Below are 17,603 nucleotides of genomic sequence, written 5' to 3'. Positions count from 1 at the left end.
GGACAGGTAGCTGTGGACACTGAGCTGCAGCAGTAGCAGGACTAGATGGACAGGTAGCTGTGGACACTGAGCTGCAGCAGTAGCAGGACTAGATGGACAGGTAGCTGTGGACACTGAGCTGCAGCAGTAGCAGGACTAGATGGACAGGTAGCTGTGGACACTGAGCTGCAGCAGTAGCAGGACTAGATGGACAGGTAGCTGTGGACACTGAGCTGCAGCAGTAGCAGGACTAGATGGACAGGTAGCTGTGGACACTGAGCTGCAGCAGTAGCAGTAATATCATGAGTAATATCAGCAGTAACACCTGTTATGTAGTATGTGTAATATCAGTTTGTCCTGACCTTGATCTGTTTGTCTCCAGCTGAGGACAGATTGAGGGAACGAACCAGAGACAGAGACTGACAGCCTGTCAGCTTCAATAACAACTCCTCCGTTATGCACCTGATACCTGAGAGAAAGAGAAAGAGGAAGAGGAGTGATTGAAAACTGTACCATTATGAGTAATAATGTCGTTAAAGCTTCAAGGTTTCCTCCTCCACCTCCTCCTTTCTCCTGGGACTCTGCACCTCCTCCTGTCTCCCTCTGCTCCTCCATCTCTGGAGCAGACCGCTGGACAGGCTGAGGACAGAAAGAGGACAGGATGAGGACAGGCTGAGGACAGGATGAGGACAGACAGGATTGAAAGAACTGTTTTCATTTGGGGGACATATGAGTGTGGTGACATTAGTTATTAAAACACATCAAATCTGTATTTTAAATCAATGAGATGTAAAAACTGTGGAGAAAAAAGTAAACATCAACATGTAGATGTACACTACTGACGTCATGTACAAGTTTATAAATTGATTTGTTATATTTAGGGATGCACCGATCAGATATCTGGATCGAATATCGGCCCCGATATCATCAAAATAGATGGATCGGGTATCAGAAAATGCGACCTATACCTGAGTCGATCTTTCCCTTTGAATCTATTGTGACGTGAGCTACGTCACACGTCATGGAGCGAAGGAGAGAATCTGCTGTGTGGTGGTATTTCACACTATTTCAACTGCTGCTGCACAATTGTTTATTTTTGTTAAAAATAAATAGTTCATCATTGCACCAATCTGTTTCATCTTGTGTCATTTTATCTTAGGAAAGAACTGTGTCATCATCAATGCCTGATGCCTCTAGTCTTTACTGTTCTACATGTAAAGGTATATAGCCTTTAGCTCAACCATGGTATCGGATCGGTACCGGGTATCAGCTGATACTCAAAGCCACAGCATCGGGATCGGAACTGAAAAAGCTGGATTGGTGCATCTCTAGTTTTGTTTTGATTGTTGATGTAAAGCTATTTATTGTATAGTTATTAAAGAGTTCCTCTAACCACGACACTACACTAGGGAGGCACCCCCACTACAGTAGGGAGGGCGTGCTTACATCTTTCGGTGATGAAATAATTGATTGTATTAAAACGTGTGTACATGTTAATAACACACATTTTGTGTGACAGCCACTTCAGCATATGGAAGTGCTTTGTTGTTTTATATTTCTAATTAAAAATGTGTCACAGTAATTAATTTATTTCCTCACAGTGTCACTAACATGTGCACATGGATAATACATTCACACTGAATGGTGAAATCAGATCCTGTTTCATATACAGCAGAAACAATATGTGTATAAACTGAGCTGTAGTTTTTGCTTGGAGTTGGACCATGTTCATGAGAATCAAACCACAAATGTCTCAACTTTGTACTAAAGTCCAGGACTTGAGTAAAAATATACATGTAGCAAAAGTACACTATTTACCTCTGAGATGTATTGGAGTAAAAAGTAGTATGAAGTAAATTTACCTCTGAGCTGGAGTATAGGCTACAGTAGCATAAAATAGAAATACTCAAGTAATGTACAAGTACCTCAAATTTGAACTTAAGTCCAGTATTTGAGTAAATGTACATGTAGTTAAAAGAGTATATACTAATATGAAATAAAAATAATTAAATGTTGTACCAGTACCTCAGCTTTGTTCTTCAGTACAGTACTTGAGAGTAAAAGTACTCAGTTACATTCCACCACTGCTGATATGAGTTACACTCAGTGCACCAGGTCAGAGAAGTTCCTGATGAGGTCTCAGTAAACTGTGGAACACCCAAACACTTAGCGGCTAGTTATAACTAGCGGCTAATTCAAACTAGCTATCTTAACAAGTTAGTTAAACTAAACCAGTCTTTAAGGGGTTAACCGGTGGCTGTCACTCCAACACACCAACACATAACCAGTACAGTGTCGTACTGGTCAGACTGGGATGGTTCACTCACACTGACTGGCTGTAGTCCTCGGTGTTGTTAGCTTTAAGCTAGTTAGTAAAGTTAACTGATAATTAGCTTTAGCCTGGTTAGCTGTGTTAGCTTGGTTACTGTTCGGTCACCGTAGAAACCGACAGGACGAGCTAACGTTAACTGGCGCTAACTTTAAACTGCGTTAGCTAACAGCTCCGGTCAGACCGGCTCCTCTACCGTAATGAACCCGGTGACCGACACAAACTGACGGTTACCGGTAACTTTACCTTTGCTAACGTTAGCCAGGTTGGGTTAGTTAATCCTCGGTCTCCATGGAAACCCACTGATACACACCGGGTTAAATGACGTCAGTTTGTGTCGATGACTCAGAGGGAAAACAAACATCTGTCCGAACCGGAAACACGACGAGAGTTTCTTTAACGGCAGAAACACAAATATTAAAGTTTCCGTTAAAAGCCGTCACAGCTGTTCACCGAGAGCACGAGCTGCAGGTGGATGCTGCCTTCAAGGTCTCCGCTAAAAGTCGGATTCTTCCCTTTCAAAGCCTGAACTCCTCAGATAAGGGACTGTTCTTTACTTACCAGAGGAGGGCGGCTGAGTGTGAGCCTCCCTGAGTGACAGGAGGAAGATCCATGAGCCTCCCTGAGTGACAGGAGGAAGATCCATGATCCTCCCTCCTCCATAAATGAGTTAGTAGATCTTTAAAACTTTGACGTTTGAAAGTTATAAATTTGAAGATAAAATCCTGGAGGTGAAAAAAGCCTCAGTTTTTCACTCTTGTCGTTCACAATGGTTTATTCAAGCAAAAGGTTTATTTTTGGACGAATTTTAGATGAGACGTAAAATAAAGTGATATTAAGCGTTTGCACATGATGTGTCCAAGGACCAGCGGAAATTTAAAAATCCAGCTATAATTTGTATTTTTACAGGTCATGATAAATGGTGTAAGTTTGTAATTTTAAAAACAGCCGTAATTTATCACCAAAAATTATTTCCAAAAATTAAAATTTATTGCCAAAATTTAGAAGGCATATCTTTTTTAAAAAACAATCTGCAGTAAAATAAATACAAAATACGACCATTTAAATCTGTATGCCCCTCCCTAACCCAAAATAAAAAACATGAATCCCTCACCAGTGCTTGACAATTATTTGACACACCTCCCCTTTTCACACCACCCCCCTCATAAATAACACATAGTCCCTAAACCCAGGGGCAGGTTTGGAGCCCTGTGTTCTTTAAAAGATGCCAAAATTTACCACCAAAAATTATTGCCAAAAATTGGAAGACATGTTTGTTTTCTTTAAAAGTTGTCGGTAAAATTAATACAAAATACAGCCATTTAGATTTGTATGCCCCTCCCCTTAGCTGAAAAAAAGCCCCTCCCAGTGCTGTGAGGATCCAAAGGACAGAGGGATGCTGTATGCTGTAAGGCCTCTGAGGCAAACTGTGATTTGTGATATTGGGCTTTATAAATAAAATTGAATTGTACTGAATTGCTTGAAAATATCGGACATCCCCCCTATAAGTAATGAACAATCCCTAAGATAAGATAAGATAAGATAAGGTAAGGTAAGATAAGATAAGATAAGATAAGATAAGAGAAGAGAAGAGAAGAGAAGAGAAGGTAAGATAAGGTAAGGCAAGGAGGTAAGGTAAGGTAAGGTAAGATAAGATAAGATAAAGATAAGATAAGATAAGATAACACAGATCAATGTTATTGATTTTATTGTTGTTGTTTTTTAACAGATTCCATTGTTTTTTAAATTCAGGCCTGCGTTTACAAGCAGCATCTAGATTCCTAAAATCTGCCAAACAATCTGCAGCCACAGACTCTGTACAGGTGATAATGTAGAGCAGTAATAGTGCAGTAATCTTCTGACATATCACTGAGAAGAAGTTTAAAGTAGCATGAAGTAAAAAATAAAACTAATTTTCCATTTTCCATGAGTGTGTGTTTGGATCAGCTGTCTGCAGGTGACATCTTGAAGCAACAGAATATTTATGGACCTTATTTATGATGTTTTACACCAGACAAACCACCTCCAGGATAGAATGCCCCCAGTGTTCCCAGTGTGATGTATCAGAGACACACAGTGAATTTATTTATCTTTTTATTGTCAGATTATGACATGGAGACACAATTTAGAAAAGCAGGAATACAGTCATTTACATTCAAACTGTGAGATAACAAAGCTCCCCGAACTAACGACAGTCTGGCGTGCTGCGTTACGATGCGTCGGGGCAGCCGGCTAACTGCAGGTCCAGAGAGAAGTCATCCAGGTTAGAAATGTAGTCCAAACACTCGGGAGTATCACAGTCTGTCGGCCACAGCTCCACCAGTGCCTCCGAGTCCAGAGGAAGACGATACCTGCAGGACAGAAGGCAGCAGGTCAGAGTCACAGGAAGAAGAAGAGGAAGTACAGGTGAGAGACAGCTGGACAGACACTGACTTGATGGTCTGGCTGAGTTTGACCTGTGACCCGCTGGCTCCCATCACCAGGTACTGTTTGTTGTTCTGGATATCCACAGCGCTGCAGGTCACCTTCTTTACCAGCTCCACCTCTGTCCCTGAACTCACCGCCTCAAACTCTGCAGGAGATGAGAGGAGATGTGATGTCATGACGCGCATCACAAACAGGAAGTAACATGATGAAGGTAACAGAAGGTGAGGTGAGGCTGACAAACAACTACTCTGAATTTCTTACCAATAAAATCCAAAACAATCTGTAGTTTTTGAGGCTTTCAATTCAATTGTTTCCTTTAATAGCAGAGATCTGAACTCGTGAATATTCCTGTGTTCAAAGATAAATGTTTTTCTTTTTGTTGTTTGAAGCCTGAGCTAAGTGGCTTGTTTTTAAAAAAAAACATGGAAAGAAGGCAACGAGCAACGAAAGAAGAAATGACCAAAAAATTGCAAAAAAATAAGATTAGTTTAAAAAAAAAAAGAAAATAAAGATTAAAAATATGAACAAGGACATGACCTGGAAATGTGTTTTAAAATATAATAACTTTGTAACTAATAAATCATTTTAAAATGTAATAATAATAATAATAATAATAATAATAACAAATGTGCTTTTTCCCACCTTTTTTTCTTTATTCCCTTAAAAAAATATTATATTATATCATTATATTATTATTTTAACAGGTTGTGGGACATTTCTTACCAAGTTGCTCGTTGCCTTTTTCCCATGTTTATGAAAGAAATCGCACCAGAGTTCAAAGGGTTAAATACTAATGAGGATATATACAGTAAATATCTTCACAAAGGTAAACCCATCTGTCATGGTTTACTTTTTTCTTTGGTTAGTAACTATCTAAAACAAACTAATATGCTTTTTCTATATAAGCTATAAAATCTGTCAAAATAATGTGTTCATTTCAATTAATTAATCACAGAAAGAAAAATTAACACTGATTAATGGCGTTCGCAATTAGTGACTGTTTTTCCTCTGTTCTTTGAGGGCATCATATGCAAGTGGTGTCAGATCCAGAGCACCTGGGCCGAGTGCTCCTGGGGAATAAATGCCCAGCACGTGTGCTGCTCTGAATCTCTCTTCAGTTGGACTAAACGCCCTCTGGTGTCGACACACTTTGGCCTTTGTTTGGCTTCACAACACCTCACTCTTCACTATGTCCACTCACATCTACATCACTGACTCCCTGACGGGCCACACTCCAATAGTTTGGTGCTTTAAAATGAAGATCATCGTCTGCAGTATTTGTTACGGCCGTGGAGCTGGGTTATGACACACTGCACTAAATTTGAAAGTTTTGTCAGCATCTTTAAATCATTCTGTGACACTTACACCGTTTGAATAAATCACTTCCTCTACATGACGTCTCTCATTTCTCTCTACAGGCGCTAAAAACTGACTGCGTGTGCTCATGAAGGCGGGATGAGAAAAATACAAAGTGATGAAGGTTCAGTAGTCGAGAACTTGAATCTGCTTTTACCCCTGATAATTACCAGGAGTCTCATTTATAAACACTGCGTACACACAAAACGAGGCCTGAAAGAGGCGTACGCCACTTTCCACGCCAAAGTTGTGATCTATAAAAACAGACTTGATGGGAGAAACTCTGACCCGTGCTTACAAACATTTTGGAGACGAGAAATTGACGACCCAGACGGTGAGGTGGAGCCTGATTGTAGAAATTGTTGAATATTTTTTGGCACACGCCATTTTTAGGTTTCATCCATACGTACATTTTGGATTTTGGAGTTTGGATCCTTCGCACTGTTTTATAAATGAGAACCCCGGGTCTGAGAGCATCACACTGACAGGATGGAGACATGTCAAACATGTGTGTATCAGAGTTATTTCACCTTTATCTGTGTTCTTCAGGACTTCAACTACGGAGGCTGTGTAGGTCATAAAGTCTCCCTCTGCTGCTGAAGACATCACTGTCACCTTGTAGGCTGTGAGGAGACCAACAGTGGTGTGTTGTTATTTGTGCGACTGTGTGACATCTTATATGAGTTCCTCAATCCCAAACACACCCAGAGACGCTGCGTGTCTTCAAACAGACCTCTGATCTGTTTCTGTTTCTGTGACTCACCTGACTCCAGTAAAATGGGAACAGAAACTTTCTAACACACCTGCAGGTCTGTGTTCATGCTGCAGCCGGCTGTACGGTGGCTCTGAGAGGTCACACCCACACCTGAACCTGAATCACTAAATCTCATCCTCACCGTATTTGATGTGCGGCTTGCAGGTCTCATCCGTACGTTTGGCTGCTGTCAGAGTCAAGTCGTTGCTTCCTCTGTAGGCGGCGCATGCCGCTTAACAACAACAACATCATGTGACTTTACAAATAAAAACATAAACATCATGACACATAAACAACATGTAACACACAATACGTAACGCCCCATGAAAAGATCATAAAAAACAACAAGAACTAGAATGACAGTCTTGCGGTCGTACGCCTCCATGAACCAGAGAAGTTACAGTTACAGTTTGTACCACGTGTGTCCAGACTCACATGACAGAGACATGTCAGAAGGTGAGGCTCAGATATGTATGTTGTTTCACAAACGACAAGATTAGAGTCACCAATTCAGTATCTGACCAAATGTCTCCCCTTCTGTTCCTGAGATATGACGTTAAAACATGATGATGTCACAGTCAAGCTGACCTTTGACCTTTTGACCTTCATTATTTTATCCTGTTAGACATTTGTGTCAAGTTTGGTCAGAATTAGTGAATGAATTCTTGAGTTACAGACAAAAACTTGTTTCACGGGGTCACAGTGAACTTTGACCTTGAGTCTAAGTGGACATTTGTGCCAAATTTTTGGAAACTCTCTCAAGGCCTCCTTGAGATACCACGTTCACGACAAGAAGATGGATGTAAAGTCACAGAGACCATTCACCTTTGACCACCGAAATCTAATCAGTTCATCCTTAAGTCCAAGAAAACGTTTGTGCCGAATTTGTGGAAATTCTCTTTTATGATGTCCTTGAGATAACGTGTTCACAAGAATGAGATGGACAGACAGACAATCCAAAAACACATCGGCGCAGAGGCATAAAACCAGATTAACACAGAGCAGACGTTACCTGTCATACACTGACACTGTTCGTCCACACAGAGGCGCTGCAGCTTCTGAGGCTCATAGGAGAAATGTTTGGTGCATTCACTGCCTGCAGGAGAAAAGAAAGAGACAAAAATTTAAAGGAACAATCCAACATTACAAAAAAAACAACAACCCTCTGTGTCTGTCTGTCTGTCTCCAGAGTCACTTCATGTGAAGTTTCTGTAAATCAGACAGTCTTGGACGTCCTCTGATTGAGCTAGGCTAACAGTTTGTGCTAAGCTAGGCTAACAGTTTCCCTCTGCTCCCAGTCTTTGTGCTAAGCTAGGCTAACAGTTTACCTCTGCTCCCAGTCTTTGTGCTAAGCTAGGCTAACAGTTTCCCTCTGTTCTCAGTCTTTGTGCTAAGCTAGGCTAACAGTTTATCTCTGCTCCCAGTCTTTGTGCTAAGCTAGGCTAACAGTTTCCCTCTGCTCCCAGTCTTTGTGCTAAGCTAGGCTAACAGTTCACCTCTGCTCTCAGTCTTTGTGCTAAGCTAGGCTAACAGTTTCCCTCTGCTCCCAGTCTTTGTGCTAAGCTAGGCTAAAATTTCCCTCTGCTCCCAGTCTTTGTGCTAAGCTATGCTAACAGTTTCCCTCTGCTCCCAGTCTTTGTGCTAAGCTAGGCTAAACTGGTCCAGGACCTGTCTCTGGGTGGATGCTTCATTCTGACAGCACAAAAATAAAAATGAATGTGAGGAATGACGATGATAAAAACACTCACATGTGAAGATGTTAGGTCACACTATGAGCACTTTCCTTAAACGATTACTGGTGACACTAACGATCAATTAATCGATTAATTGTGATCTCAAAAACCCATAAAAACATTTAGGACTTGTGGACCGCAGACTGAATATAAAGATGGACGACGTGTCTCCTCCTCCTCCCACTGGACAAAAATGAAGCCAAAATATCTGCTGCTGATGATGTTCCCGCCCACTCATCCGTCTGCCTTAATTGCGAGTCCTCACAGCTGACAATCGTGAGGTCACACCGGTGTTAATTTCATTAATGAAAACTATGACGAAAAGTTTTAATCACGTAAACAAACATCAGCCTGATTAGAATGACCTTAAATGATAGAAACCATCTTTGGGGAAAATCTGATGTGTGAGTCTTTAATTTGTCCCATCCACTGATGTGGAGGGGGCGGGGCTTATGGCCTGTACCGCAGCCAGCCACCAGGGGGCGATCCAGATGTTTTGGCTTCACTTCCAGGGAGCTGTCATGTCGTCCATCTTACATACTGTCATTAGTCTTCACTCTCACCTTTGTCCTGAGGCTCATAGACAGTAAACAGGGACTTGCTGGCTCCGCCCACCCTGAACGTGGTCGTGATCCCAAAACCAACGCACATGAAGACGTCCGAGGGAACCTTGCAACCAGACAGGAAGTTATCATAATACAGAGGGACAGATCAAATACAAACTAACATTAATGAAGTAGAATATTACTGAAATGACATGTTTGACTTTCTAAACACAAATCAAATAAACTTCATTATAATGCTTTAAATGTTATCACCTTTATTTATCGTCTTGATTTATAGCTGCAGTTTTCCTACACAGAGAGTTTTCTAAACTTTAACAAACAGCTCACTGAAGCCACGACAGGTTCAAGATTAAGAGGACAAATATAGATGAGAGGAATCTGACTGTGTGGTTGGTGGTATATCAGCGTTTGGCGTTTATTGATGGTTCAGGTGTTGCTGGTGTTTGTGTTACTCACGGAGTCCATCTGAATGATCACAGTGTTTCCTTCCTTCCTGTAGTCGGAGATGGTCGGCTCGTCTGAGTCTCTGAACTGCAAAATAACAGCTCGGTAAAAATGATGAACAGAAAAATCATCCAAATAAAACCTGACTGAATGTTTGTGTCTGTCCACTCCTGCGTTTTGTGTGCCGGACGAGTCGACAAAATTTGAGTCTTCAGCTGTAAAAAATACTATTTAAGAACAAATGAAATGACTGAGAGGTTTAACAGTCAAGACTTTGATCTATTGAAATATATTTTCCAGCCTGATTGAAAAGTAAAATCAAAAGACCAAATAAACTGAGCACAGCTGATCTCAAGCAGCCAATCAACTGATGGATCAGCTGATTGGTGAAAGGAGTCAGCTGATACATCATATGATTCCTTTCTATGCAACCAATCAGCACATCTCATTCAGGGCGCCCTATTTAAACTGCTCTGGCCTGCCTACTGTTGCTGCTTCCTCTGCAAGCTGCTTTGTAACCTGCCTCCACCCCAGCTCCTCCTTTTCATGTTGTGTCTGACTTATCAATGTCATTTCTGTTTGTCATTGATGCTGCTCTGTTCTGTTCCCGGGGAGTCTTTGCTGCTGCTCTCCCTGCCTTAGGCTTTCCTCGTATGCGTGTGGAAGAGCGGAGAGGTGTACTTTCTGCCTTAAAGCTTTCACCATGGGTGTGTGGAAGGGCAGATAGGTGTGCTCTCCACCTTAAGGCTTTCCATGTAGGCAGGTGGAAGGGTGGAGAGGTGTGTTCTATGCCTTAGACTTTACTCATATGCCTGTGGAAGGGCAGACAGGTGTGCCCACTCTGCCTCAGGCTTTTCATGTAGGCATGTGGAGGGGCAGACAGGTGTGCCCTCTGCCTTAGGCTAACAGAAAAAAAAGTTTTCTTTGACTAAATTAATTTATTTAAAAGTTGAACTAAGAAACGTTCACCTGTCTCAGGTCCTCGTAGGCAGCGTCCACACCTGTTGGCAGCTGGATCTTCATCACCGTCAGACTGGACTCTGTGAACACCTCGTTAGGAGGAGGTTTATACCTGAAACACACAAACATCGTCATTTAACTTTTCACATTTAAATGATTTTTTTTTATTTTTATGAACTGATCGGTCCTCAGAAGAATTTAGAAAGAATTTCGGCTCGTCTGATGCAGATCACTTCCCTCAGGTCCGTTCACAACGAGTCATCAAGGACTCACCTGTTGAAATGGCTAATAACGTCCCACGTGAGCCGGAGCAGCTTCACAAGCTGTTCATTGGAGGTTTGAGCTTCAAGACCACAGATGAAAGCCTGCGGGCTCACTTTGAGCAATGAGGGGCCCGTACAGATTGTGTGGTCATGAGGGATCCCAACAGCAAGAGATCCAGGGCCTTTGGATTTGTTACTTACTCATCAGCAGATGAAGTTGATGCTGCCATGGCTGCCCGCCCTCATAAGGTTGAGAGTTGTTGAACCTAAACGAGCGAGGACTCAAACAGGCCAGGTGCCCATGTAACTGTGAAAAAGATCTTTGTTGGGGGCATCAAGGAAAATACAGAGGAGTCGTACCTGCGAGACTATTTCACACAGTTTGGCAAGATTGAAGTCACTGACATCATGACCGACCACAATACAGGAAAGAAGAGGGGAATTGCATTTGTTGTTTGATGATCACAATTCAGTCGATTCAGAAATATCACACTATCAACTCCCTCAACTGTGAAGTACGGAAGGCCCTCACAAGACAGGAAATGCAGACTGCAGGAATGAGCATGATCGGTCGCAGCACTGGTGGAAGGCCCTATGACTGCGACAGATTCAGTCAGGGTGGCAGAGGCAGATATGACAATGGTCCTTACAATTGTAATGGGGGTGGTGGCTATGGAGGTGGTCCCGGCGCTCCTGGTTGATACGATAATGGTGGCGGCAATCGGGTTTAACCAGGGCTACAACCAGGGTGGTGGAGGAGGCGGCGGAGGCAATAACTACAACAACATGGGCCACTACGACTCACAGGCCTCCAACTTTGGCCCAATGAAGAACAACTACGGTGGCGGTGTTGGCAGGAACTTTGGTGGCAGCTACGGAGGTGGCTCCAACAGCGGTGGATATGGCTGTCAAGCATGATTTTGAAATGTGAATTGGACTGAGTACTTAGGAGAGGAGAGCAAGTGAAGTGACAGGGCAGCTGCAGGTTCACCTCCTAAATCTGCTCAGCCAAACAGTTGTGGCAGGTTACAGCTACTGCAAGGAGAGATGTACAGTAGATAAATCATGGAGGGTCTTCATTTAAATGTTTTGTGTTTTCTTCATCTAAATGTGTTTCTGGAAAGCTAGCACTCCAGTGAGGTTTTTATCTAGATTGTTTTTTTTCTGGTTTTTATTTGTAACTGCATCCAGTCAAGCTGAAACAAACCATCTTTCAGTTTAAAAAGAAAGAATTTCCAAGAATGACAAAAACACAACCACTCTTATTTTCAAAAAAGAGCACATTATATTAAACTGCATTTCTGCCAATATCTCGTTTCAATATATAGTTTCAGTTTACTCACTTTACACAGGCGACCAGGTGAGGAGAACGCATTGTGGAATCTGAGGAAGAGAAGAAGAAATGAACTTTGGAAACTGTCCGACAGATCGATGCACACAAGATGCTCAACTAACTGAACAGTTATGTCATTATGAATACTTTAATTATTCTAGCGCTCTTGTGGAGGACAGTGTGTCATTGCACACAAATGTAACGACGATAAAGTTGAATTGAATACTCACTGGTGTCGGGGCCGACCACCTCGATGGTGAGGTCAAAGTTACAGTTCAGTGAGGTCGGGGTGGTCTCATAATAAACTGTCCTCATCTGGAGGCACAGTCAGGGAGAGTCAGACGGCATTCTGGGACATTTTCACACGGATAAATGTGACACCGTATTAAACCACACCCACCTTCACTTTGGACACGCCGCTCCCATAACCTGTAGATACATCAATGACATCATCCGTCGTCACCTGAGAAACAATAAAAACAGGAAGACAGTTCAGAAGAGTTTTAAAGACGTATTGCAGTAGAATAAATCCTTTTTAAACTGGTGCGACATGAGCAGAGAAAACACAGAGAAAGGGCGGTGGCATTCCCTTTGCTCAAGAAGTGAAAATCCTACAACTACCAGAATGCACTGCAATGGACCAGACCAGTAAATGCTGAACAGTAAGTTTAAATATGTTTCTGAAAACGTCTGAGGTGAGAAACAGACGACGCAGCAACAGAATCCAGGTTCAGATTTGATCAACTCTGCTTAGTTTTACTGTTCGATCTGAGTTAGAGAGAAAAAGGGGCGGGTCTCTGTCTCAATCAGCTTCCATAATCTTTGTGTCTGTGGTGGCAGGCATACTAAAAAAAGAGCTACAACCTGTAGCTCAAGCAACAGCCTGAGAGCCAGCCCGAGACAGGCCGAGAGCCAGCCCCAAAAAAGCCTGAGAGCCAGCCCGAGACAGGCTGAGAGCCAGCCCCAAAAAAGTCTGAGAGCCAGCCCCAAAAAAGCCTGAGAGCCAGCCCGAGACAGGCTGAGAGCCAGCCCCAAAAAAGCCTGAGAGCCAGCCCGAGACAGGCCGAGAGCCAGCCCCAAAAAAGCCTGAGAGCCAGCCCCAAAAAAGCCTGAGAGCCAGCCTGAGACAGGCCGAGAAAGTTTGAGAACTAGCCAATCTTTTCACTGGCTCTCAGGAGATGGTCGTAACTCTGTGTCCCTTTAACCACAGCAGAGTAGCAACCAGACCTGTCTCCCTGTCCTGCACCTGTCTCATCCTCACCTGGATGGGCGTGGCCACAGGTCGGCTCTGGCTCAGCCTGACTTGTTCCAACGCTCCTTTCCTGCCTTGGCGGACGTTGATCGCCTGATTGAGGACGGCTCGAGGGACGATTCTGCTGTACTCTGCCACCGCCTCCAGAGTCAAGACTGTGTCCTGGAGACAGACAGAGAGGGACAGGGACAGGTCAGAGGTCAAAGGTTAACCAATCAATATCTGTGTGTCTGTGTGTGTGTGTGTGTGTACCTGTACAGAGTAGAAACCCTGTCCATAGTGCTGATCCTGGGTCAGCCAGGACAGGATGGGGTTGGCGTACTGGATCCTCCCCTTCAACACAAACAACACGTCTCATTTCAAACACCAATAATCAATCATGTTGACGTGAACACTGAATCTGATTGATCACTGATAGATTTAAATATACAACTTGTTTCTGGTCCTAAAGTCTGTTTACATGTTTATATTCATCGGGCCTGTCAATAATTTTTTTTTTTTTAGTTTAAAGTAAATAAACAGCAGGATGAAGAGTCTGTGGTCGGAGGTGATGCACCTGAAACCACCTGACTGTGATGTCACAGCGAACCGACACGCCCGGCAGTACACTGTGACATCACTGTAACAAGGTGAGACATTAACGAGAAGTTTACCTGCTCAGTGATGATGTGAGAGAAAAGGTAAACAATCAACAGACAGGAAATAAACAATCAACAGGAAGCAGCAGCACCTTCAGCAGCATAGTCAGCAGGACGTACGCCGTCGTCTCCACCGTCTGACCGCTCGTCTCGTCGGGTCTCAGCCAATCAGCTGTCACGCTGGACTCCTGCCAGTACCTGAGCACAGCAGGGTTACCTGTGCGCGCACACACACACACACACACACGTTTTATAAATGAATATGAATAATGATATAAACATTGAACCCTGCTGGTTCTAGTAAGAACAAACAAACAAACAAACAAACAAACAAACAAAGCAGCACCTTTGTTTCGAGCGAGTTTCTCCAGACTGCTGAGCAGCGTGGACGCCGCCATGCTGTTGGGGTCATGAAGGGTCAGCGCGTAGGTCGCAACCGCACGCACATACACACTCTTCACTCCTGGGGCATGCTGGGAAATGTAGTTCGCAGCAGACTTCATGCTGTCATCGTGGAACTGAGGAGAGGAGAGGAAAGGAGAGGGGAAACAAGGAGGGAGGAGAGAAGGAGAGCAGCGAGGAGAGGACACAAGGAGTCAGGATGTAATTTAAAATCATGAGTAACACACACCTGTTGATGTGCTGCAGGAGGACTGAGGTGAGGAAGAAGAGGAGGATGAAGACATGAGAAGAGGAAGAGAAGGATAAAGGAGAGGATGAAGGTGTGTCCTCACCCGGAGCTGCAGGATGGGGTCTTTGATGCTCGTCGCTCGGTGTAAGGCGATCAGCACGAAGGACGTCACATACACTGATTGGTCAACCTCAGCTGTCCCTGCAGCCTGCAGCCAATCAGAGCACAACAAAGTTTAGTCAAAACCAAGACAGGAAAGAGGAGGTAAAGGAGGATGAGAAGGAAGAGGAGGAGGAGGAGGAGGAGGAGGAGGAGGAGTGTCTCTTACCATGATTTTGTTGGGTTTGTAGGACGAGTTGTCACTGAAGGATCCGTCCTGCTGCTGAGAGCTGCGGATCAACCAGGACACTGAGTCTGACAGAGACTGATGGTCCACAGAGACCACCGGGTCCACCAGAGACAGAGTCTTCACCGCCAGGGCCGTCAGCCTGACAGACAGGGACAGGGACAGACAGGGACAGACAGGTATCACCGGATGGAGCCAAAGTTGTAGAAATAAATCCAACACAAACTGAGTCTGAGTAAACACTGATTAAATATGACGGTGGGACTCAGTCTGAAGGTTACTGTTTTGGGGTGATGTCCTCACCAGGTACTGGGTTCTCTCTTTGTCCACATGCTGTAGCTGAAGTCTTCATGTCTAAATGAGGTGATACCGACCAGACCTGCACACACACACACACACACACACACACACACACACACAGAGTCAGTACCCTCCTCAGGTCTCATCAGCGTCGTCTCTTCATCGTGTCCTCACCTTCTCTGATCTTTTGTTTCAGATCGTCAGAGTTCTTACGGATGTCCATCCCCAGGACTCCCCAGCTTCCTGTCGTCTCCAGGTACTGGTACACCTGGACCAGAGGGAGGAGGCCACCGAGCTCCGCCTCCGCCGAGCCAGCCGGCAGGTTGACGAGCTGTCGGAGGCCCTCTGGGCTGTGCATCACTGATATGACGTCACCAAGAACCTCACCTGGACCATACAACACACACACACCTGTAGTTACACTGACGGTCAGCACTACCTTCATTTTAAAAAAATATCTGTCCACACTAAAACGCAAAAATGACCCCAAACGTTTGGCGAGCCAGCAGGAGGCGATAAAAGCTACGTATACGTTACGTCATACACCAGAGGAGATTCTGAGCATGTGCAGTGAGCTTATTTTACTTTTTGCTTTATTTCTTATTTCTTTATCTGATGTTATTTATTCAACATTTTCCTGGTACACGACCCGAGGAGCTGTGGAGAAATCAGAACGTGACTCATGTGAACTGGTCGTCTGCTGTTGTTGTTTTTGGAGCATGTTCGTTACACAAAGCAACAATGGACATGTGTGAATTGGAGAGATGATGCCATGGTTTTCACCTTGAAACAAAGTAACTGGAGTTTCTGAAATCTGCACCTTAGACTGCGTCTTCATGACGTGCAAAAATACTTTCAAGGCTGGAATCAAACCTGTGACACTCTGGTGGAGCTCAGTTTTTATACCTCTACTCTGTTGGCATCATGTGACCTCTCCTCAGCTTCTGAAATTAACTGCACACAGCTCTGTAGTTCTGTAGCTCTGCAGCTCTGCAGCTCTGTAGTTCTGCAGCTCTGTAGCTCTGCAGCTCTGCACCACAGTACATCTGTCCACATCTTACCACTGATCATGATCATCCTCTCCACAGCTGTGTTTGGAACGATGTTGGTCGGCAGGTTGTTCTTCAGCTCCACTGTTCTCTTCTCTGAACCTACAGCAGCAACACAGAGAGGAGAGATGTCAGCCATCACTGTTCTCCTGTCAGAGCAGAACAGTCGAACACAGAGCAGCTGACAGGACGGAGTTAATGTACCGTAGAGCCCCTGAGGGTCCAGTGTTCCTCCAGAAAACACCTCTTTCTTTAGTCCTTCAGGCTGAAACACGTAAACAACATACAAAAGGTCAGTTCACTGGTTCACATCAAAAAAATGTTCGACACCTGTGTCTGATGTTTCTGCTCTCTGATTCAACTCGTCATGGGGACATTGATCCTTTCTCACAACCTGATCTGTTTCTAAGACATCAGAGACTTTTAAAATCCACGTGACCATGTTGGTCTGACTGAAATCGTACGAAATGGAATTTCTTGAAGTAAGACTCAGGCTGCTTTCAGACCTAGAGTTGTCTCCTTTGTATTAAGACCACCTCTTCAATAAGGTCTCGGTCCGGTTGTTTTGGTGTGTTCACACCTGCACGAACGAACCACACTGAGGGGGCAAACCAACCTGAGTTTGACTGAACTGAACCATGCAGGGCAGCTGTGAAAGCAGCATTATGTTAATCATTCAAGACAATAGGCCTATTTTGCTACATAGTTAACTAACTTTGTATGTGACAGCAAGCTAATGTTAGCTAACAATAGCTAGCTGATTGCTTTGTAACGTTAGCTGATAAAATAATTTACAAACAGTAAGCTAGTTAGTATCCTAGAGCCAACAGTTTGAATTAAATATGGGAACATTACAGTGACGTTATTTTAAATATGATTTAAATTTATTTTCCAGTATGATGGCGGTTGGTCACGCTCAGCGTCATTGTCTTGGTCAATGCTCAGGTGCTCGGCTCGCTCTCGGCTACAGAGTGCGCTGGATGTTTTTAACCTGAAAATCACCAACCCTGTGTCCCTTATGATCGCTCTGGGTTTATAGACCCTTTTACTGTCAGTAAACAGTATGATGTTTTTTGGTGGGCGGGGCTTAGCTGGAGGCAAAACAGTTCTCCACAGACGTTAGCTAGCGCTAGCTAACAAGTTGTGTTGTCTTGTTTTAGACGATGGAGGAAGATGATGTGAGTGGTGCGCTCAGAAACACTCATTGTGAGTGTGGGAGCGCACTCTGACACAAACTGGAGCG

At 43.8% G+C, this 17,603-nt stretch overlaps 2 protein-coding genes and 1 pseudogene across 2 annotated transcripts in view; 1 reads left to right on the top strand and 2 right to left on the bottom strand.

The window, feature by feature from the left end:
- Positions 1-2,759, bottom strand: part of LOC126394920 (centriolin-like) — a 21,206-nt gene extending 18,447 nt beyond the window's left edge. Inside the window, exons 1-3 of the mRNA XM_050052063.1 lie at positions 2,555-2,759; positions 540-618; positions 342-448 (exon numbers count right to left, since the gene is read on the bottom strand). Coding sequence (XP_049908020.1) covers positions 342-448; positions 540-594 — 162 coding nt within the window. The 5' untranslated portion in view covers positions 595-618; positions 2,555-2,759. The remainder of the gene's footprint in view (positions 1-341; positions 449-539; positions 619-2,554) is intronic.
- A 1,630-nt stretch (positions 2,760-4,389) lies between these two features.
- Positions 4,390-17,603, bottom strand: part of c5 (complement component 5) — a 22,458-nt gene continuing 9,244 nt past the window's right edge. Inside the window, exons 21-41 of the mRNA XM_050052062.1 lie at positions 16,565-16,625; positions 16,373-16,462; positions 15,486-15,698; positions 15,315-15,390; positions 14,994-15,153; positions 14,769-14,873; positions 14,381-14,552; positions 14,127-14,251; positions 13,649-13,729; positions 13,406-13,558; positions 12,545-12,607; positions 12,375-12,459; positions 12,155-12,194; positions 10,558-10,660; positions 9,601-9,675; positions 9,142-9,247; positions 7,858-7,941; positions 6,988-7,077; positions 6,622-6,714; positions 4,742-4,880; positions 4,390-4,659 (exon numbers count right to left, since the gene is read on the bottom strand). Of these exons, the coding sequence (XP_049908019.1) occupies positions 4,518-4,659; positions 4,742-4,880; positions 6,622-6,714; positions 6,988-7,077; positions 7,858-7,941; positions 9,142-9,247; positions 9,601-9,675; positions 10,558-10,660; positions 12,155-12,194; positions 12,375-12,459; positions 12,545-12,607; positions 13,406-13,558; positions 13,649-13,729; positions 14,127-14,251; positions 14,381-14,552; positions 14,769-14,873; positions 14,994-15,153; positions 15,315-15,390; positions 15,486-15,698; positions 16,373-16,462; positions 16,565-16,625 (2,256 nt within the window). The 3' untranslated portion in view covers positions 4,390-4,517. The remainder of the gene's footprint in view (positions 4,660-4,741; positions 4,881-6,621; positions 6,715-6,987; positions 7,078-7,857; positions 7,942-9,141; positions 9,248-9,600; positions 9,676-10,557; positions 10,661-12,154; positions 12,195-12,374; positions 12,460-12,544; positions 12,608-13,405; positions 13,559-13,648; positions 13,730-14,126; positions 14,252-14,380; positions 14,553-14,768; positions 14,874-14,993; positions 15,154-15,314; positions 15,391-15,485; positions 15,699-16,372; positions 16,463-16,564; positions 16,626-17,603) is intronic.
- LOC126393695 (heterogeneous nuclear ribonucleoprotein A1-like) lies at positions 10,667-12,147 on the top strand (annotated as a pseudogene).

The sequence above is a fragment of the Epinephelus moara genome, chromosome 8 (assembly GCF_006386435.1).
Source record: "Epinephelus moara isolate mb chromosome 8, YSFRI_EMoa_1.0, whole genome shotgun sequence".
In the NCBI taxonomy this organism is placed as follows: domain Eukaryota; kingdom Metazoa; phylum Chordata; class Actinopteri; order Perciformes; family Serranidae; genus Epinephelus; species Epinephelus moara.
This window is presented reverse-complemented; position numbering and strand designations above follow the sequence as displayed.